The 22,256-nt window shown below is 44.2% G+C and overlaps 1 protein-coding gene across 1 annotated transcript in view; it reads left to right on the forward strand.

Moving 5' to 3' along the window:
* Positions 1-22,256, forward strand: part of LOC310847411 (copine-5) — a 124,012-nt gene that overhangs the window by 11,945 nt on the left and 89,811 nt on the right. Inside the window, exon 2 of the mRNA XM_083745216.1 lies at positions 20,883-20,923. Within this exon, the coding sequence (XP_083601342.1) occupies positions 20,883-20,923 (41 nt within the window). The remainder of the gene's footprint in view (positions 1-20,882; positions 20,924-22,256) is intronic.

Genomic DNA, 22,256 nt, shown 5'->3' on the forward strand with positions numbered 1-22,256 from the left:
ATTTGACCTTCTATTTTCTCCTTGCAAATGGAAAGGCTCACTCCAGAGTGTCGGGGGAAGGGCTCTAATGTTTCAACAGAGCTTTCATGAGGGATCAGATTCACTAAATCAGTGTATTTCATCCCCACAAATCACAGAAGGATTCCAAGGTCAGCATGGCTGACCCTCCACCCATCTACAGATGTGGACCATAAGTTCACCCTCTGTGCGATTAGAGTTGGGCAACAGAAGAGTGAAGACGAGCCCTTTAACCCCACAGGTCATGGCCTGGGGATTTTGCAGTGTGCAAGGACTCTGATGAAGATGAGGTTCAAACTGTTTCAGAGGCTAGGGCTTCTCCAGGTCAAGAAAGCACAACCCTATCACCATCCTCTAAATTGTTGCTGGATTGGCAGCAGTGGCTCAGCTGCAATGTCTGTGAAGCCCCGACTTTGCCACTGCCTTGCCCTGCCTTGGCCCCATCCAAGTGAGCAAAGGTGACACCATCCTACCACACATGCTGCTAGTGTGTTAGGAGCCACTGACTAGTGAGGAACCTTCTCGCATAGACTCCCTGCCAATTTAGAGCCCTGGAAACTCCAGCTTCCAAGTTGTGTGGGGATCCTGTGTGAGTGCAGCAGGTTGCATAATTAAATGATGTCACATTGGCCACAACTTTAGATGACTTCGAAGTGCATTAGAAACATTCAAGGGAGATACAGGTCAGTGACAATTTAATCCTGGGCATGTTTACTCTTAAGTCTCACTGCACTTACTGTGGATGAGGTCAAACAATCAGTGACTGAATCCAGTCAAGATGGGGCTGTAGATGGTCCTAATGCTCTAGATGGCGGCTGTCTTACCTGTGATAGAGTAGCAATTGCTCCATCAGATCAGGCCCAGAGTCTATGATTGCTCTCACAGTCCCCTTTGCCTTTTGGTAGGCAGGTGTCAAGGGTTATCAGGAGCTATTTTTCCACCATGCCTGCTACTACACAGCTTTAAGTTAAGAGATAGCAATATTGGATACAGGGTTAAGTACTTAATTTGTTCCAGAGGTCCGTACTTAACCTGAAACTGTTCTTAACCTGAAGCACCACTTTAACTAATGGGGCCTCCTGCCACCACCACACTGCCGGAGCACGATTTCTGTTCTCACCCTGAAGCAAAGTTCTTAACCCGAGGTACTATTTCTGGGTTAGTGGAGTTTGTAACCTGAAGCGTATGTATTTACGAAGGCTGTGCCTCTTGATGGAGTAGTGAAAGAGAGATATCTGCATTCATCCAAATTGGCATAACTTCTGAGATCGACTGCTGTAATGAGTTCTATACAAGACCTGCCTCCTGTCAGATTTAGGGATGCAGAAACATATTCAAATTGATTGTCTGCAGCTGCACTGGCTGCCAATTAGGTTCTGAGCCCAAATCATGGTTCTGGTTCTTAACTTTTCAAGTCCTTTGTGGCCTGGCCTGAAATGCACAGCTTAGAAACCTATCACCCCTACAGCTCTTTAGGATCTGCAGGACCTTTATGACAAATTGCCCCAAGGCTGTGGAATAACCTCCCAGAAGAGGGTCACCAGTTGTTTCTTAGTTGTTTCTCCCTGCTGGCTTTTCAGAAAAGATGAAGAGTTATCTTTTCCAAAAAACCTTTTGCTCTAAAGCTTTGTACTGCTGCTGCTGCAGTTTTCTGGCTTAAAAGAAAGAACGAATGGGAAGTTTTGGTTTATGTTTTCACTGCGTTTCTATGGTTTGGGTTATTATTGTACATCTCTTCAGGCCTGGGAAAGGTAATGAGAGGCAGTATGGTGTAATAGTTAGAGTGTTGGACTCGGTAAGGTAAAAACGGTAAAGGACCACTGGATGGTTAAGTGCAGTCAAAGGTGACTATGGGATGTGGTGCTCATCTTGCTGTCAGGCTAAAGGAGTCGGCGTTTGTCCACAGACAACTTTCCGGGTCATGTGGCCAGCATGACTAAACCACTTCTGGTGTGGTGGAACACTGTGACAGAAACCAGAGCACACGGAAACACCATTTACATTCCCGCCATAGTGGTACCTATTTATCTACTTGTACTGACATGCTTTCGAACTGCTAGGTTGGCAGGAGCTGGGACAGAGCAATGAGAGCTCACCCCATGGCGGGGATTTGAACCGCCAACTTTCTGATCGGCCAGCCCAAGAGGCTCAGTGGTTTAGACCACATCACCACCCGCATCTATGGCCTGGCAGACCAGACATTGATGGGATGGCTGCACAAATGTCATGAAGATTCTACTAGATCTTGGCAAATCCCAGGGGTGCACTGCAGGGATGAGGAAGGACCACAATTCTAGCCTCTAATGTAAAGGAGGAATGCTATTGTAGTATTTTTGTGTTGCTTAATTCAAGTCTGCAACATGCCCTGCCCATTTCTGCAGTCAGCACATGCTACCAGCTTCAGCACACAGCAAGAGACTCCCTGCTTGTCTATGCAGCTATCAGGATGACTGATGGAAGAGCAACTGGCTTCCTGCTGTCAGCACAGGACCATCAATCCCAAAGGGGGAAAGTACTTGGCTTTTCCACAGGCGCTTCCCACCCTTAAATTCCAGCATGATTCCCTTCTGCCTCTCTCTACTTTACTCGCTTCATCCTCCTTAATTAATCTTCCTTCCCAGGACTCGTTCAGTGAGGCACAGCAGAGCATCCCTGCCACCTCTATTTACAGTGACACCACAGCTGTGTCTGCAGCTGCAATTGGGATAGTAGCTCTGTCATGGGATAAGCTGGGTAATGGCAGAACATCTCCATCACTTCAAGAGGGGCAAAGTGGCCCAGAGTAACCCACACCTTGTAGCCTCGCTGGCAGACAAGACTGGTGCTGCGTCCTTGCAGACCCCACGAGTCAGCTCTGTGGGAGATGTGCAACCACTCTCTCCTTACAAGAGTTATTGCTTGGTTTCATTTCATAACTCCTCCTTAGGAAGCGGTTTCAACCGGCATATAGTTGAGAGACAATTAACTTGAGAGTGAGACTCTTGCGCAATTGAAAATGCAACTTCAGAAAGTGCCCTTTGTAGCGAGCCGAGGTCTTCCTTGAAACGGTACCAGAGTAAAGAGCTTGGGCCGAGGGGAGGCAGCCTCATTAACTGGAAAATCCTTGAGGGAGTAATAAGCACAGCCTCCGTCATCTTTCAAGTTGTTTGGTCTCTCTCACTACAAGGGAAGGGAGGGGGAGGCTGAGATCCCAGTGAGCCCACAGCAGGACTGACAAATCTCCCTATCTAGGCTTCTTTCTCTCCGACTCTGGATGAAAGCAGATGGGTTTTTCACTCGATGGCGTTCTGGGTTGTGCGTTTGTGAGGGTGATTAAGGAGGAGATAGAGAGCCGTGGGTGCCGTGCCTTCGAAGTTGCGCTCTTCCAACAGCTGTAAACCAGACACCCGGATTCTGATTGATTTTCTTCTAATGCAAAGCAAATATGAAAGGGGGCAAAAGCCTAATTTCAGTGCCAGTTTTGAGCATCAGCCTTAACAAGCCTTTAAATAGGATTAAAGCATTTCTCTGATGACTCTCAGGTTTCCCTCTTGGATCTTCTTCAAGGAATATTAATCCCCCTCTATTGCACAGGGCAGCTTGTGCTGCCAAGGCAGAAAATGCAGCATAACATTTCTTCCTTAATGCTTTATTGCCATGGCTACCCCCAAGCCCCATAGAACTCCACAGCATCATGGCCCTCCATGATTAACAGTGAGGTTAAACTATGCATATTTCATTTCTAAAAGTCAATGGATTTGAATGACTCGTGTGGCTTCCAATTAATAGATGCAGAGATAAGACTGCCTCACTTTCTAGAAGAATATTTTTGGTGCTCTGAATGTATTTGGTGATCCCGATGAATCATCGGATTCTGACTCTCCCGGAAGAGTCGATACGCTTCTTGAAAGGTGTGCAAGATAAAATGAGAGAATTGGTGTGATGTAGTAGAGGGTGTGCTGGACTTTGGGTGGGAAGAGCTGAGTTCACATTCCTGCCGGGAAGCCTGGGGTAGCCTTGGGCCAGTCACACTGGGCCAGTCAGGCTAATCTCCTTCACATGGTTGTTGTGAAGATAGAATATTCCATGTTTTCATGGACAGAGTTCACTTAGGTACAGGTAGCATGAATAGAATGGCCATCAATTTATTAAATAAGGAAACAATCTCAACCCCCCACCCAGCCCAGCAGAAGGTGAGGGGCAAGCAGATTGCTGTCCTAGCCTAGAGGTGTTGAAGCAATCAGGCCTGGATTAAGCGCAATTCTATCATATGGTGGCCGTGGGATGGCTCAGCCCCACCCCAGAAAGTCCCTTTGATGGGTTACTGGTAGGATTTTCACTGGCAGCACTTCTGTTTCATAGGCAGAAGTGGGGCTCAGTGCTGAAAGAGTGACCCTGGCATCCCTTCCTAGGTGGGGGCCACTGGGAGGCTGATGGAGGCCAGATCTTTCAGTCTGCAGACCTCATCAAGAAAGAGCAAAATAAAACACATTGAAAGCTCCATGTAGGAGTAAACATAAAACTCAAGCTAAAACAGAGTTTTGTATTAAGTTTTTACCAAAATCCAAAGTAAAAACAGGGGAGATAACATGTTAGAATGAATTTATATTGTCAAAACTCAGAACCTCCTTCACAATCACTTGAAATGGATCCCAAATATGGCATGAGCAAATAATGGTATTTATGAAGGGCAATATTCAACTAAATAATTGCATGAGTAGAATGACTTCCCAGCCCCCTGTGTGCACCCAGTGCCATCCTCAGATCTGCTCCAGAAGTTTGGGGGAACCCCAAGAATGGCTTTTAAAGGTAATGGGGAGGTGAGGGGAGGGGAGGAGGAGGAGAACATTACATTGCGCAAGAAGAAATCCTTGCACTGATGTAACCAGTGACTTAGTCCTACATTGTATTCCTCCCAAAGCCAGAGTGTGCCAAGAAACTGCTTTTGCTGTTATTTATTATGATTGTATATTAATAGTAATAGAACTGGCCTATATACTGTGTGAGCAATTGCAAAATCTGGGTCGTATGTCATAGATTTGTCTGATATATTTTAGGGGAAACACAGGTCGCTACAACATAGGTTCCCTGTTTTGTACCAGCTGAGGAGCAGTCTCATAATTCTCCTCCTCCCATCTGTGTCTTTGAATTCCCAGCTGTTGATGGATGGCCACTTTGCTTTAGTAAGTAACAAATAAATTAATACTACAGGGAGAAATGTAAAGTATTGCACTTGGGCAATACAGGGAGAAATGTAAAGTATTGCACTTGGGCAAAAAAAAAAATGAGAGGCACAAATACAAGATGGGTGACACCTGGCTTGAGAGCAGTACATGTGAAAAGGATCTAGGAGTCTTGGTTGACCACAAGCTTGACATGAGCCAACAGTGTGATGCGGCAGCTAAAAAAGCCAATGCAATTCTGGGCTGCATCAATAGGAGTATAGCATCTAGATCAGGGGAAGTAATAGTGCCACTGTATTCTGCTCTGGTCAGACCTCACCTGGAGTACTGTGTCCAGTTCTGGGCACCACAGTTCAAGAAGGACACTGACAAACTGGAACGTGTCCAGAGGAGGGCAACCAAAATGGTCAAAGGCCTGGAAACGATGCCTTATGAGGAACGGCTAAGGGAGCTGGGCATGTTTAGCCTGGAGAAGAGGAGGTTAAGGGGTGATATGATAGCCATGTTCAAATATATAAAAGGATGTCACATAGAGGAGGGAGAAAGGTTGTTTTCTGCTGCTCCAGAGAAGCGGACACGGAGTAATGGTTCCAAACTACAAGAAAGAAGATTCCACCTAAACATTAGGAAGAACTTCCTGACAGTAAGAGCTGTTCGACAGTGGAATTTGCTGCCAAGGAGTGTGGTGGAGTCTCCTTCTTTAGAGGTCTTTAAGCAGAGGCTTGACAACCATATGTCAGGAGTGCTCTGATGGTGTTTCCTGCTTGGCAGGGGGTTGGACTCGATGGCCCTTGTGGTCTCTTCCAACTATGATTCTATGATTCTACATTTTGCTGCTGCTGCTGCTGCTGCTGCTGTTACTGGATCAGGTGAAATTGGGAGCTCTGTCTGGATCTGTTCAGCCTGGCCTCACTTTTCAAAGAGAAAAGAAGGCCTCTGATTCTAAGGACTTTCCCCCTTCCCCTCCTGTTGGCTGAAGATTGCTTTTATTTTGCTTAGATGTACAAGACTGGTGTTCCTTCCTCCTTAGTCATATACAGATTACTTTACCCTCAAAACCCTCCCTCCCTCAAGTTATATGCATATACACTCCAGTAGATATTGTAGAAGTGATAATTTCTGCAGCACTAAATCTAGCACAAATTAATGTTCTGTGTGTGGTATTAACCGTCTCTCCTCTCGTTAGACTACAGTTCTTACCTTGTAGAACTTCATTTATCTCTTGCGATTTGCATAGCTAGCTGCCCTTTATCAAGTTAGCCCATTGATCCTTCTGGCTCTCTATGTCTACATAGACATTGACTGGTAGCAGCTCTTCACCGTTGCAGACAGGAGGTTTCCACAGGGCTGGAAGCAGAGGCAAAGCATGTGATTTTGCCACTGAGCTCTAGCCCATTTCCAATTACTTCTTGCTGCCTTTCCCAGATGCCTTTTGCAGCTTCAACACAGGGAGAAATCCAGCAGCTCCTTGGTGCAGTAATGAAGGGACATGTAGAAGCCTACAAAATCCACTTTTCCATTTGAAATTCTGACTTAACACAGCAATAAACCTGGCATTGCTATCACCTCTGTTTCCATCTGAAGCTGGCATTTCCACACTCTTTCTTTACTCCCTAAATGGCAGGACTCGGTTGCAGTTATGAGAGCACCCGTAGCCAAGTGGAAACATGGAGCTCTGTCACATGTGGGACACATGACACATGCACAGGCAGAGAACAATTGACTTTGGCTTCCCAGCAACACATCAGCAGCAGCATCAAAATTTCTATACCACCCTTCATCCTAGGACTAATCCAAAACTAATATAAAGTTGGTGCCTGGTGGTCCTCACTGGGGAGAGTATCCACAGATGGCAGAGCTGCCACTACTGAAAATGCCCTCTCTTTTGTCACAATCCTCGGAATCTCCCTCAGAGTGGGTACCCCAAGGCACTGGTTCCATATCCAGGGGGGCCCTGGGTGTCTGGGCACCCACAAAATTTTCATTATGGTTGCCTGGCCTCCGCCTGCCACCACCACTGCCTTCCCTCCCTCTCTCTGGGGCTGTGGCAGTGACTGGACCAGGGCCTCTGCCTCCACCATCTCCATGGGACGTGGGCACCCATGTTCTACTGCCCCACCCCCACTGCCGCTGCAGAAGCATGTTCCCAACAGAGGCCCCTTGGTGGAGGCCCCGGCTCAGTCTCCACTATGGCACTGGAGAGGGGCAGCAGCAGACAGAGGTCAAGCAGCGTGTGCCACTGGGCACCCACAATCTCCTCTACCTGGGGAAGGGTCTCAGATGTTGATCTAAGGGTATGGACAGGTTCCTGTCGACAGGCATTCCATTAAGTATTGGGATATTAATTTGAGATTAGGCACACATTAGGCACTACTGTAAGACAAATATTATTTCCCAAGTATAAATGTTAAATGAGACTGGCATCAAATGGATTGACCAGCTGTAGTGCTTTTGCCCAATGCATTTTGTACCAGATTTCACAAAAGAAGGCAACTCTGGTAGCTGTGTCTTAGCTTATTTTCTAACTTTACACATGGAACCATGGAGTTGTTGTTCGGAGGAAAAAAATGACAGGGAGAGGATATCCAGAGTGAATAATGAAGCAATTAAAAAGTCTAGCAAAGTTGAAGCCCTTTGGAAATGTGGAAAGTAACTGGAGAGAATTAAAACAGCCTTTCTCCTGCAGTTGGTGACAGAGAACAGAAGATCATCACAAGGTACTTTGTTTATGACAAAAGCTGATGCCTTCGATGGGCTTAATTGTCTGGAGTTAACCCAGGAGAAGGAGGCAATTATGCACCTTGTATTACAGAGGGTTGAACAGAACTGCATGGAACGTGGAAACAAATTATACTGGAGAGAGATTTTCAGCCATGTCATCATATTTAGGGTGACTTTCTCACCCTTTGTAAAGTGCAAAGGCAAGAGGGAAGCGGAGGAAAAAGTTTTGCAGCAGGAAGTGCTGATAGCGTAGGGGGATGCAAACAGAGTTATGAGTCTGAGAAAATTAAAGAGCTCATTAGAGGCCCTCATGTTATTGCATAGTTCTTATGAGAAGTGCATAGCGAAAGTTCCTCTGATGCAGTGCTTCCAAGGCAGGCGTTAATGCAACATTATTGTACCTACAACAGGAGATTGGAAGTTGGGCAATATCCAGCACCTTGAGTGTGTGTGCAGCCCCCTCAAATATTTTATTGGGGGGGGTTAAGGAGTTGCCCTGGGCCCCTAGGTGTTGAGGGTGATATATGTGTTGAGCAGTTCTATGCACACTTACAGAGGAGGCAAGCCCTATGGAAGTAAGAGAGATTTATGTTGAGTAAATTTGCAAAGGATTGGGTTGTAAATCAATCACCAGCACATTATAGTGATGAATTATGTTCTGCTGAAATGGATTTAGGCTTTCTTTTGCAAACAGCCTTCTACATATTGAAATGCACTGGCAGTCAGAATGACCACAAACTGCAACACAAAGAGAAAATGGGCTGGCTCTCCCTTGCAGGAGAGTTTATTTTTTACCTCATCACATTATATAGTTTGCTGATAGTGGTTATGATTCCTCCCTGACAAAAGCTCGGTCTCTTTGGCAGTTGCATGGCATAATTTCCTTATTCTGTTTTCTCCATGATGGGAAAGAATCTTGAATTTCAACCTAGCCTGCAGGTTTCAAGGGGCACAGGAGCCCTGCCAGTGAAAAGATGGCAAGCCCATTTGCAACATGCCAGGGCTTTGAAGAGGAATCATTTTGTTTATATTCAACCCCCTGAGAAGTTGAGAGCGGGCACTTTAGTTTCACAAAATGCTTGCGTGAAGTAGTTTGTGCCGGTAAATGTTGCTGTGTGGAGTGCTTCTCTTCAGGATCCTAGCCAGCTATGCCCTTTCCCATGATAATCCATTCCGTTCCCTGCTACCTTTTCCATTCCTCCCTTCCAGCGGTCAATCAGTGTTCTGTTCCCACTGAGCTGCCTTTACTGAGCTGCCTTTATCTCAGCCCCACACTCAAGGTTTTTCTAAAGGTTTTGTTTCAGTGGGGGGTAGTTCTGCAAAGCAGAGACATCACCTTGCTAACAAAGGTCTGTATAGTTAAAGCTATGGTTTTCCCAGTAGTGGTGTATGGAAGTGAGAGCTGGACCATAAAGAAGGCTGATCGCTGAAGAATTGATGCTTTTGAATTATGGTGCTGGAGGAGACACTTGAGAGTCCCATGGACTGCAAGAAGATCAAACCTATCCATTCTTAAGGAAATCAGCCCTGAGGGCTCACTGGAAGGACAGATTGTGAAGCTGAGGCTCCAGTACTTTGGCCACCTCATGAGAAGAGAAGACTCCCTGGAAAAGACCCTGATGCTGGGAAAGATGGAGGGCACAAGGAGAAGGGGACGACAGAGGACAAGATGGTTGGACAGTCTTCTCGAAGCTACAAACATGAGCTTGACCAAACTGTGGGAGGCAGTGGAAGAAAGGAGTGCCTGGCGTGCTCTAGTCCATGGGGTCACAAAGAGTCGGCCACGACTAAACGACTAAACAACAACAACCACCTCACTTTAAAGCCATTTAGGCTAGCAGCTATTACCAGATTTTAGCCCTCTCCCAGCATTTGGGCAGGGGTTGGGCCAGGGAACCTCTAGGGGGAAGCCCTACATGTGCCAGCCCTGACCTCAATAGGCCCATGAACATTGGGTGTATCAGATCCACCTTGAACTTTGTACACTGCATGGGATGGTCTGAAGGGGGCTTCCAAGCATGTTGGGTGAATTTGTCATTACTTCAGATACTAGGTTAGAGGCTATGGTGCTGCTGGCTATGTAGCCAGCTCAGGTTGCTGGCTCTGAGCCTGATACTGGTGATTAGAAGACCAGAAACTCGAGGCTAGAAGGAGCCCAGTTAGATAAGATCACCAGGGTCTTTAGAAGCACGGCCAGGACCATCACAAACACTTTCTCTTGGGCCTGGGTAACTGAGTGTCTCCCACAGTACTTTGCCAGTCCAACAGCACAGGGAGCACACCAGCAGGAGACCATGGGATGCAGAAAATGTGCCCTTCTCCAGTACAAAAGGTTGGTCCCTAGTTCTCCAAAACTCTTCACGAAAAGTTGGACATGACTAAACAACAACAACAGTTCTGCAAACCTTAAGTTTCTTCTGGTCTGCCAAGCATCCACACTCTGAGAACATATCTGTGACATCTGGTAACTTGCTCAACACCACCCACCTCCAAATTTCAAGCCATTCCACACCACACTGAGTCTGGAAAGCATAGCATCATATTGCTCTTGCAGCATCGTTGTGAACAGGACGTGTATTTGTCTGGGAGGAAAAGCAGGAACAGAAAGGCAGAAGTGGGAGGAGATGCAGTGGAAAAGAGAGAAGGATGGTGACAGACAGGTGACTTACTTCCAAGGTAGAGATATACAGAAGAGAGCATGGGAGAGAGAAAAGAGGCAATGTGGCGAGTGTGCATCAGAGAGGGAGGGGCATTCACAAGAAAGATTCTTCCACTGTCCGGCGTTTAGGTAGCCAGTACGAGGAGTGTTTGGATGCTGGAATTTACCAGCCAAAACATTGGCTTCAGGCTCCCCGTCTGTTTCACAAACACAGGGTGAGATTCCCCTACATGCTGCAACTTCCTTACAGATAGCTTTCAGATATTTTCCAATAATAAAAAAGACTTGCCTTGCCTTGTTTTGAGTTTTCTTCCATGTGTTGAAGAGCTGCTTACTTTGTTAGAAGATTCAGGATAGCTGTTCACAGTTTCAGACCACAAGTTTGCCATGAATCAACAATGTGACTATATGTAATAGTCCTGCTCTAGTCTGTCTTGGTCAGACCACACCTGGAATACTGTGTCTAATTCTGGGTGCCACAATTTACGAAGGATATTGACAAGCTGGAATGTTGGTAGAGGAGGGTGACCAAGATGATCAAGGGTCTGGAAACCAAGTCTTATAGTTGAGGGAGTTGGATATGTTTAGCCTGGAAAAGAGATTGAGAGGAGTCGTCTTCAAATATCTAAAGGGCTGTCACATGGGAGATGGCGCAAGCTTGTTTTCTCCTGCTCTGGAGGATGGGACCTGAGCCAATGGATTTAAGAAAACAGATTCCGAATAAACTTCAGGAATAACTTTCTGATGGTAAGAGCTGTGTGACAATGGACTGGATTCCCTCAGAAGGTGGTGGACTCTCCTTCCTTGGAGCTTGTTAAGCAGAGGTTGGACGGCCATCTGTCATGGATGCCTTAGTTGAGATTCCTGCATTGCAAGGGGTTGGACCAGATGATCCCTGGGATCCCTTCCAAGTCTACAATTTTGTGATTCTAATGGAATATAAAAGCATAATGCATAATGAACAGAAACATTAAAATAATTATGATAAATTACATCATTAAAAGGTAAAGGTAAAGGTACCCCTGCCCGTACGGGCCAGTCTTGACAGACTCTGGGGTTGTGCGCCCATCTCACTCAAGAGGCCAGGGGCCAGCGCTGTCCGGAGACACTTCCGGGTCACGTGGCCAGCGTGACATCGCTGCTCTGGCGAGCCAGAGCCGCACACGGAAACGCCGTTTACCTTCCCGCTGGTAAGCGGTCCCTATTTATCTACTTGCACCCGGAGGTGCTTTCGAACTGCTAGGTTGGCAGGCGCTGGGACCGAGCAGCTGGAGCGCACCCCGCCGCAGGGATTATTAACAGTGTCACAAAAATGACATACCCGCAAGCCTCTAAAACCCTAACAAAAATGTGTTTCTTTCAAAGTGAATATTGAAATTAGGGAACATCCAGTACAGACCTGCACATTATTGTTTAAAGAATGAAAATTGTTATACACTAGTGCCTTTTTGAAATGTTGCCTTCCCAGCCCCCAGATATAACTCAGCTGTGTTCTCTGTGTGCTTATTAAATGAATTTATAAATTTAAGGTTGGATATCTACAAAATCCATGGGGTATGTGTTGGCTTACATATGTGGCAGCGTCATAGCCTGTATTTGCTGTTGGGATTGTTTTGGGTGAACAAAAGGTGTTTCCTAGTAGTGTCAAGAGGGGACATCCAGGCTCCAGTAGCGGACAGCGCAGTGAGGCAAGGGCTCTTACTTGACCTCCCAGCAGACGAGTTGCTGCTTCTGGGAGGAGAGAGGCAGTGGTGAGGGCAGTGCAGTCAATCCATTTCTGCTTGTGTGTTTGCACCGCACCATTCCAGTCACTGTCTAATCCTGGTAAGCAGCAGTGACTCACCTGTCAGGTTAGGAGGCCAGGTTAGCATCTCTGTCGCACTACACTGTACATTATTGCCAGGCTTCTTAGCCTTAACCATCTAAATTTTCTTCCTCCGGTGACTTCAGCAATGAGGCTTTGTGGATGGCTGTACTTCTGTGGACTATAAATCCTTGGAAAGCTGATGTCCCCAAAACTCATAACTTCTTTTTCTCATGGTTTCTCCCATGAGTAATTTTGGGTTACATACACAAATAGCTGATTGAAAGATAATTCCGTAATCATAAAGTTCTAAAAACTAGGCTCTGTTGCCTTTTCAGCAACCTAGATCTATAGTCTCTAGCTGAGAAGGAAATTGACATCCTTTGGTTTGCATTTCTGTCTGTCTATATGAGAAGCTGTCAGCATACAGCTTTTGTGGGTGGCTTGGGCTGTTGTTCACAAATGACACTTTGATTGGTGTCTCATTTCTCTTATTTGTTGATACAGTGAAGAGACTACATTGACATTCAGTTTCACTCTCTTTCATTTTCCATATCCCATTAACAACATTCACCAACGATGCACTCCTGGCAGAAAGGCATTCTGAACATTAGTTGTAGCCATCACCACCCAACAAAGATTACCTGTTCTCTTATTTTCTAGTGGCCACTGTGAGAACAGGATGCTGGACTAGATGGGCCAATGTAGGGCAACTTGGGGAGAGTTCCCTCTGACCCTTATGGAAGCAGATTTCAAAGCATTATTCCGGAGATTGTCTTCGGTCACCAGTTGTAAGTCCTGTTCCCAGAGTGCTTTGAAACCTTCCTTAGTCCTCACAGTCTCCTCTGATAAACTAGGTAAAGGGACCCCTGACTGTTAGGTCCAGTTGCAGACGACTCTGGGGTTGCAGTGCTCATCTCGCTTTACTGGCCGAGGGAGCCGGCATACAGCTTCCGAACCAGAGCAGCACACAGAAATGCCATTTACCTTCCCGCCGGAGCGGTACCTATTTATCTACTTGCACTTTGACATGCTTTCGAACTGCTAGATTGGCAGGAGCAGGGACTGAACAACAGGAGCTCACCCCTTCGCAGGGATTCGAACCGCTGACCTTCTGATAGGCAAGCCCTAGGCTCTGTGGTTTAGACCACAGCACCACCCGTGTAATCTAGTTGGGTCTTAATTTGGTTTCCTGATTTGGGCCTGATGCTTTAGAAAATAGAGGTGTTTAGTTTCCCTTTATTTCTCGCCATCCCCTTCAAAACCCTCAAGGCCCTTGCCCCCTTATCTCTCCACTCTTAGATCCCAATAAACCCACACTCATGACCTTTTGCATCTCTAGCTCCACCCACTCTTCACAGGTCTCCTGTCCTCTCAAAAGAATTATTTATAAAGTAATGTTGACCAGGGGGTGCCTGGCTTTGTTGTTGTTTTAATATACACTTCTGTGAGTGTGGGGCCAGTGAACCAGGGAGTTCCCCTAAGGCTTTGGGGACTGAATACTCAGACCTTCAACATGCTGTTATTGTTTTTACTGATGTATAACACAAAATAGCTGGGTAGACAGGACTGAGACCCTTCAACAGACATTTTAAGTCTTCCCTTTGGGACTGGAAGCTTCACTGTCTGACCCTTTCTGCTGCCTCCCCGTGGACCTGTCTCATACTCTCCTTGCTTCCTCTTCCTGCTTTTCTTCACCAGCTCTGAACTAGCTCCCCTTCCCATCCTTCAAGTGTGATGCAGCTGCAATCTGCTTAGTTCATGTGCAGTGAATCTTTTTGTATTTTTTGGCAGCCCTTGTATGACTTACCCTGCCAATAGAGTATTATTTTATTTTGTGGGGGAGCTGGGGGCGGGATTGTTATCCAAGCCCTGTCCTCCAGCAGAAAGTCATAGCTGCTCAATGAATGGAGAGACTGGAGGAGGTTTTGTTCTATCCCAATGGGCTGTTTATTATTGCAGGAATGAGAGACACTATGGAGGGAGGGAAGAGGGTGATGTATCAAGAACTCCCTGAGGAAACCAATGCTGAGAGGAGAGTGGTATTTTAGGTATCATCAAAAGGCCAGCACTACTATCTGAAGGACAAATGGTCCCCATTTGATTGGAATTATTATATTTCTAATTTCTGGTCTTTTGGTTTCCTTCTCTTTTCAGTTCCTTCTCTTGCTCTCACACTGTTCTGTTTTCAGTTCTTCTTCACTTCTTGTTCTTCTGCTTCAGGGTGAGCTGCATGTAAGGCAGCCAATTCCCTGCATGTTATTCTGTCTCATTTGGGACAAGAGGGGGTTTCTTTTTCTCTGTATGCTTCTCACGCTTAACGGGTCATTCAGGTAATTTGCGGTGGCCACCCACACAAATTCTACCATCTCTGCACATTGTTGTCAAGCAATTGCAGCTTGTCACTGCAGGGCAGGACATCCTACTCAACCAAAGAATTCCTGCAGCATTACAGCTAGAGGCTCATGGATTCCACATTTTTCAGTCTTGTCAAAAAGAAGACTCTACTTTTCTTATTTATAAATCACTTCTAAAATACCATGTGCTTCAACACCAGTTGCTGCAAACCAGAGCCCATGCGTGGAAACAAGTCTGGCAGGGCATTACTTGAGACTGCATATTCCATCTTTGGAGATTTACGTACTTCACATCCATATTTTTGTGAGAGGACAAGTGTACAAAGTGTGCAAGGTAGGACCAGCTGTCTGCATCAGACGTCAAAAAGTGCCAGGAAAGTGTCACACCAAAAAACAAAACAAAAAATAGGCTAGTGCAGTTGTGACCTCCAGTCCCACCCTCCTTTTACGCTCCTGCAGCCCAAGGAATTACAACAATAACTGACAGCTTCCCCAGAATTTCTCTGCCCCTCTGATTTCATTATCCATGGGTGTTAACAGGCCAAGTAGAGTTTTTCTGCTTTCTTAATCACTGGTTGTCACTTCCTAAGACAAGGGGATAGATTATCCTTCTCAAGATGCCCCTAAATCTTCCGAGTGTTTAGAAAGAATTACAGTGGATGAATCACTCAGTAATTAGTACTCTCTGTAACTTCCTGTGCTGCAGCTTTCGGTTCTCCATGTTTTACTGTAGTCAGGGACTGGTATTCAGTGCCCTCTGCAATCCCACCAACACACCTTACCTGCTCACTGACAGCAATTGAGAGAAAACAATACTATGGCTTCTTTATATCTCCCTTGTAACTGAACCACATGGTTGTGCTGACTCAAAGCAACTTTCTTCATTGCTCAGATGCAACAGCCTGACCTGCTGCAATCCCTGAAGTTGAGCCTGTCTCTAAAGCAATGAAATATCGTTTCCTGGAATGAGTATGCCAGTGAGTTAAAGCAAGCTCCCTCTGCACTCAGTCTGCATATCTCCTTACATTTAATTGGTGCTCTTGCGTGCTTTGAAGATAAGCTATTGAAAGAAACATTCAGAGAAGTTCTGGCTCTGAAACTGGAATGCTATTAAGCCCTTTCTAATCCTTCATTATCTCTGCTATTCATTGCCGACACTCTCTGCCATTAGGGCCCAATCCAAAGTTCATCCAAATCAGCAAAAGATCCCACTAACTTTTATGGTAGCAGCTCATCTGAGATAGCTCAGCTGGTAGAGCAGGAGATGCTTAGTCGTGGGTTTGAGTCCCACATTGGGCAAAAAGAGTCCTACATCGCAGGGCATTGGGCTAGATGGTCCTTGTAGTTTCTTCCAACCCTACAGTTCTGTAATCTTAAGTGCAGAATTTTCTGACTGCATTCAGCACCACATGTGGTGGACAGCTCCCAGAATCTTGTCATCTTGAGGACTGTGGATTAATCAAATGGGCAAAGGGAGGGAAGGGATCTTGAAGGAACTGAAGCTATAAACTTTCAGACACATTGGGTCCTGGTATCAGAAACCCTGAGACAAATTCCTGTTATAGTAAAATGTATGACAAACTTTCCTATTCATAGAACACACAAAGATGTCTAAGTGTAACCCACCACCTGGCATGGAACAAATGTTTCATCTAAATTTAATTTAAATTTCTTAAATTATTTTGCAGCCTTTTTTCCCTCCCCTCTGTTCATATTACAAGAGTCCATTTGTAGATAGGGCATTATTTACATGTAGCGATGATGTATTCAGTATGGTCCATCATCTACAAAGAAGACCACTCAGCCAGCACCAACCTCAGTTGCACATAAGTCAGCATGGCAAGTGCAGTCTGTGTAGGGCAGTAATAGTTTCAGTACAGAATTATTCTGTGATACATCATTATTGCTCATAAAGAGAAAACACTATGTTGTTGTTTAGTCGTTTAGTCATGTCTGACTCTTCGTGACCCCATGGACCAGATCATGCCAGGCACTCTTGTCTTCCACTGCCTCCTGCAGTTTGGTCAAACTCATGTTCATAGCTTCGAGAACACTGTCCAACCATCTCATCCTCTGTCGTCCCCTTCTCCTTGTGTCCTCAATCTTTCCCAACATCAGGGTCTTTTCCAGGGAGTCTTCTCTTCTCATGAGGTGGTCAAGTATTGGAGCTTCAGCTTCACAAGTGCTCCAGTGAGCGCTCAGGGCTGATTTCCTTAAGAATGGATAGGTTTGATCTTCTTGCAGTCCATGGGACTCTCAAGAGACTCCTCCAGCACCATAATTCAAAAGCATCAATTCTTTGGCAATCAGCCTTCTTTATGGTCCAGCTCTCACTACTTTATTTACAAAATGAAGTCAGCAGAACATAAAATTGTTGTTTGCATTGTCTTCATGCCATAACATTCCCAGATGGAGGCAATTTAAGAATGGACTCAATAATGCAGAACAAACACTTCGCAGGTGATTCCAATATATGAGCCCTTATTTAGTTCCTTTGTGCTATCAACCATTCATTTCCCCTAATATCTTTAGAAAAAGTCCTAAAATCTCCATAATCTCTCAAGATGCAGGAGGTGGCTGCTCTTCAATGGGGAAGATAATTGATATAAATAAATCAATACCTTGGAGGACAAGGTGTTTGCATGCCAACATTCTGGTCTACATTAAGAATAAATCAACATTCTGTCTACATTCAGAATAAATGGTTTTGTGAAACCTTTTTTTGGATTCAAGGTGAATACGTGTAGGCTTAAAGTGGGGAGGGAGAGGGGGCACACAAGGAGCCTCACTCCAATTCTCTTGTGTGTGCTGGCTCCACTTCAGACATTTCTACATGCAATATGATGGCATGAAGGGGGATTCTAAAGTGCATTTGAGTAAACGTGCTTAGAATTTGCCCTTTGATCAGGAACCCTGATAACACAAGATTCCCAACCGCTGGGAGGATTCTAAGCACATTTACCTGAATGTGCTTAGCATGTCCCTATCATATATTTGTGCTGGATGTGGAAGTGGATCTGGAATGTGCAGGAATGTCGAGACGGGCTTGTGTGTGTGTCCCTCCCCACATCAAGACCAGATGCATTCTTCACAAATGGGGCTTAGATCTCCATAAAGTTGGGAACAACTTAGCCGAGCAAGAAACTCTTCATTGAATGTGCCTATGGACTTGGTTGCTACTACAAGAGAGTCGTTTTGAAGCTGTTTGTCAGTATGACATGCCATTTTTCACAATGAGATCAAGGAGATGGTTTTCATCTAAGCTTGGATGTAGTTGGATACCATCTTGAATCATGATGGTGTACTGAACCTTTCAAAACTGCACTGTTTTTTGAGTTTATTAGAATTCCTGAGAAATGCCAAGTAGAAGACTTCTGTTCCACTGTTGTATATTGGAACGTTGTTGTTTACCGTGCATTTGGACACTTATTAAGATATTGTAACTCAGTTTTCTGTGATCAAGGAGCTGGTTTTTGTCTGTGTGTGGATACCATTGGACACCATTTTGAATAATGATAGCAAACTATACTCTAATTTTAACCATTGGGTTTGTTTGTTTGTTAGATGTCTTGAATGACTAGTTATGTATATTTTGAGGTTTGCTGAAGCCCCTCCAGTTCCATTCTTTCATATTTGCACGGACATAACTTGCCATGTACATAGCTCAGGGATAACCAATGTGGAGCCCTCCAACTATTGTGGACGGTCTCTTTCATCAATCGCTACCAGCTCTACCAGTAGTCAAAGATGATGAGAGTTGGGGTCTACCATATCTAGAAGGTGCTACATTGACTACCCTGATGTAGATCATCATCTTTATACCAAGATATAATATGGGCCACTGCCTGCATTGGAAAGGTTGAGTTCTGTGGAAAGGAAACACACACTTGGGTGCTGTTGATTTAGAATATAGTTGAAGCATTATCATCCAAAGCGTCAACAAAGAAAGGAATATGGCCAACATACAGAGATCTATTAACTGAGCAAGAAGGAAAACTAAAACTTAAAGACTATGATGAGATAAAGGAATATCTTCAGAGTTGGTTGCATCACAGGCAACTAAACGAAATCTTTAAAGAGGACAATAAGAGAGGATTTATTTACACAGCTTCCAAATTCCAAAGGGATATTATAGACGATAATTCCAAACTATTGAAGAAGGCCTATAATATACTTTTGGAATGGGAAACTAAAGACAAAGAAGTTAAATCGGTAATGATTAAGTGGGCAGAGAATATAGGTCATAATATACAATTTGAAGATTGAATAAGGCTTTGGAAAGTGATTTTGAAATTTACAGACTATATATTGCTGAAAGAGAATTATATGAAGATGATGTATAGGTGGTAAAGGTAAAGGTAAAGGGACCCCTGACCATTAGATCCAGTCATGACCGACTCTGGGGTTGCGACGCTCATCTCGCTTTATTGGCCGAGGGAGCCGGCGTACAGCTTCTGGGTCATGTGGCCAGCATGACTAAGCTGCTTCTGGCGAACCAGAGCAGCACACAGAAACGCCGTTTACCTTCCTGCCGGAGTAGTACCTATTTATCTACTCGCACTTTGATGTGCTTTCAAACTGCTAGGTTGGCAGGAGCAGGGACTGAGCAACGGGAGCTCACCCCGTCGCGGGGATTTGAACCGCCGATCTTCTGATCAGCAAGTCCTAGGCTCTGTGGTTTAACCCACAGCGCCATCCACGTCCCTGTATAGGTGGTATGTCACACCAAATAAATTGCCAAAAATGTATAAAACAGATCAAAAGAATTGTTGGAGATGCATAGAAGGGGAAGGTACATTTCATCATATGTGGTGGGATTGTAAGATTATTAAGAAATTTTGGGAAATGATTTATAATGAATTGGAAAAAAATGTTTAAAGTAACGTCTGTTAAAAAACCAGAAGCTTTTTTGTTAGGTATTCTAGGACAAGATATTCCGAAAGAAAAACAGACATTGTTCATGTATGCTACAACAGCAGCAAGAATTCTAATAGTGCAAAATTGGAAGACCGGACAAATTACTTTTAAAGAACAATGGCAAGAAAAACTGATGAATTATGCAGAGTTACGGACAAATTGCGTGAAAAGGACAACAGTGACTTTGGAAAAGAATAGGAACCTTTTACACCATATTTACAGAAACAAAAAAAACCATGGACTCATTGGCAGGATTTAAATAAATATTCACAACTTTAATTACAAAGAACAAGAAGATTATACAAGTTGATAAAACATTATTATATACACAGCAGAATGAAACATTTTATGTAACAAACCAGAAATGGAAGCTGAGGGAAGTCAACAAGGAGGGGGGGAAACTGGAAAATGAATGTTATTGATATTGGATATTTGTTATGAGAAAAAGAAAATTAATAAATAATAATATAGATAGATGATAGATAGATAGATAGATGATAGATTAGATAGATAGATAGATAGATAGATGATAGATAGATAGATGATAGATGATAGATGATAGATGATAGATGATAGATGATAGATAGATAGATAGATGATAGATAGATAGATAGATAGATGATAGATAGGTGATAGATAGATAGATAGATAGATAGATAGATAGATAGATAGATAGATAGATGATAGATAGGTGATAGATAGATAGATAGATAGATAGATAGATAGATATAGATAGATAGATAGATAGATAGATAGATAGATAGATAGATAGATAGATAGATATAGATAGATGATAGATAGATAGATAGATAGATAGATAGATAGATAGATAGATAGATAGATAGATAGATAGATGATAGATAGATATAGATGATAGATAGATAGATAGATGATAGATAGATAGATAGATAGATAGATAGATAGATAGATATAGAATATAGTTGCCTTCTGCTAGGAACTACAGCCAGGCACCCTCAGCAATGTGTGCTGAGCTAAGTTACACCACTGTGTAACAGAGCATCTTCCTTGACAGTATTGTCAGATTAGTGTCTCCCACCCAGGCTGGCCACTAGGCTATTCTAGGTAGAAAGGCTTCTGTTGTTTGGGCTAAATTGAATTGGTTTATTATTATTATTATTATTATTATTATTATTATTATTATTATTATTAATTTTGCTCTGTACTGGAAATTGTGTAATTCTTCCTCTCTCTCTCTCTCTCTCTCTCTCTCTCTTTCATTTCAGAAATCTTCTGGATAAGGATACTTTCTCCAAATCTGACCCATGTATGTACATTTTATATATAGGTTCACGACCTTGTAAAATATAGTTTGGCTACAGGGCTTCTGAGATTAGCTCACAGAGATTCTTGTAGAATCCATGCATTACATTTCAAATGCATGGATTCTTGGAGTTTAACACTGCTTAGATTCCCCCCTCCCTGTGCTTAGAGATTTCTTTTTTAAAAAAAGAAGTTTATAAATGCTTTAAATGAATGAATAACTCACTCTTTGAGCATGCTGAACAAGATTAAGCAGTTTAAATCCCATTCATTTTAACCTCTGAGACATAAATTTAGTTCTTCCATTGACATCAGTTGAAGTTGAAGTTGCCAGGTAGTGTTCTGGATTCATTGACTCCTGGTTGGCAACATGGCTGGCTGGCTAGAACCTTAAAGAGGAGCCCTCCACTTTGGTTGGTGGCTCCACTTGCAAAATGCCATTTTCTCTGAGATGTCCCTTTGGGAACATAGACAGCATCCTTAGCAGCTCACGCAGATGAAGGAGGACGAGCAACAGATCCTGATCAAATCTTGGTGGGGCAGCAGCCTTTGCTGCCAGCCAGTTTACCGGTGCCTTGGCAGCGGCTCTTCATTAAAACCTCATTAATCTTCTCTACATCTCCACCGTGCTTTTGCTAATGGGGAGTATTTGAAAGGGAGCCAAATACATTAATGAAGGTATCATTATTGGCTAATTTAAACAGACACCCTTAAGATCTCGTTTTCATTTCCATAGTTCCTAAACCATGAGAGACTGGCCCTTGTGTTTGCATTTGCCATAATAGAATGTTGAGGCTGCTTTCTGATGGGCCTCTAAAAAAAACCCCAAGCAAATCCATGAGCCAGAGGGTGAAAAATGGTTGAGGGGAGAGATGGTCCACCCTTTCAGATGGGTAGAACTTTGGGCTGGTTCTACAGAAATCAACTTCCACCTGTCCACATACCATGGGTCATATCTACCGTAATCAGTGCTTCAGGCATCAGCAGAACGGGGGAGTGAAGCAGTTTTCACTGATCTCCACCCCACTCTCTCCCATCCAGCACCCCGCCACCCACACGTCTCCAAAGGATTCCCCCAACTCCCAGGAGCAGATTTTTGGGGCACATAACTACCAAAAACTGCCTCCCTCTCTGTTCCATGGACCAAACCCTACACTGATCTTCCATCACTGCAAAGGGCATCATTGGATACAGCCCCATGTCTAGAACCGGGTGACCCTGCTTTTGTCTTTTTGACTCTGATAGGTTTTTTGTGCACAATGCCATCCGTTGTGCAGAAAAATGCATTGGTGCTGTTTTTCTACACAGTTGTCAATGTGGTGGAAAGGGAAAAGAGA

The sequence above is a fragment of the Podarcis gaigeae genome (genome assembly GCF_964106915.1).
Source record: "Podarcis gaigeae genome assembly, chromosome: 6".
NCBI lineage: Eukaryota > Metazoa > Chordata > Lepidosauria > Squamata > Lacertidae > Podarcis > Podarcis gaigeae.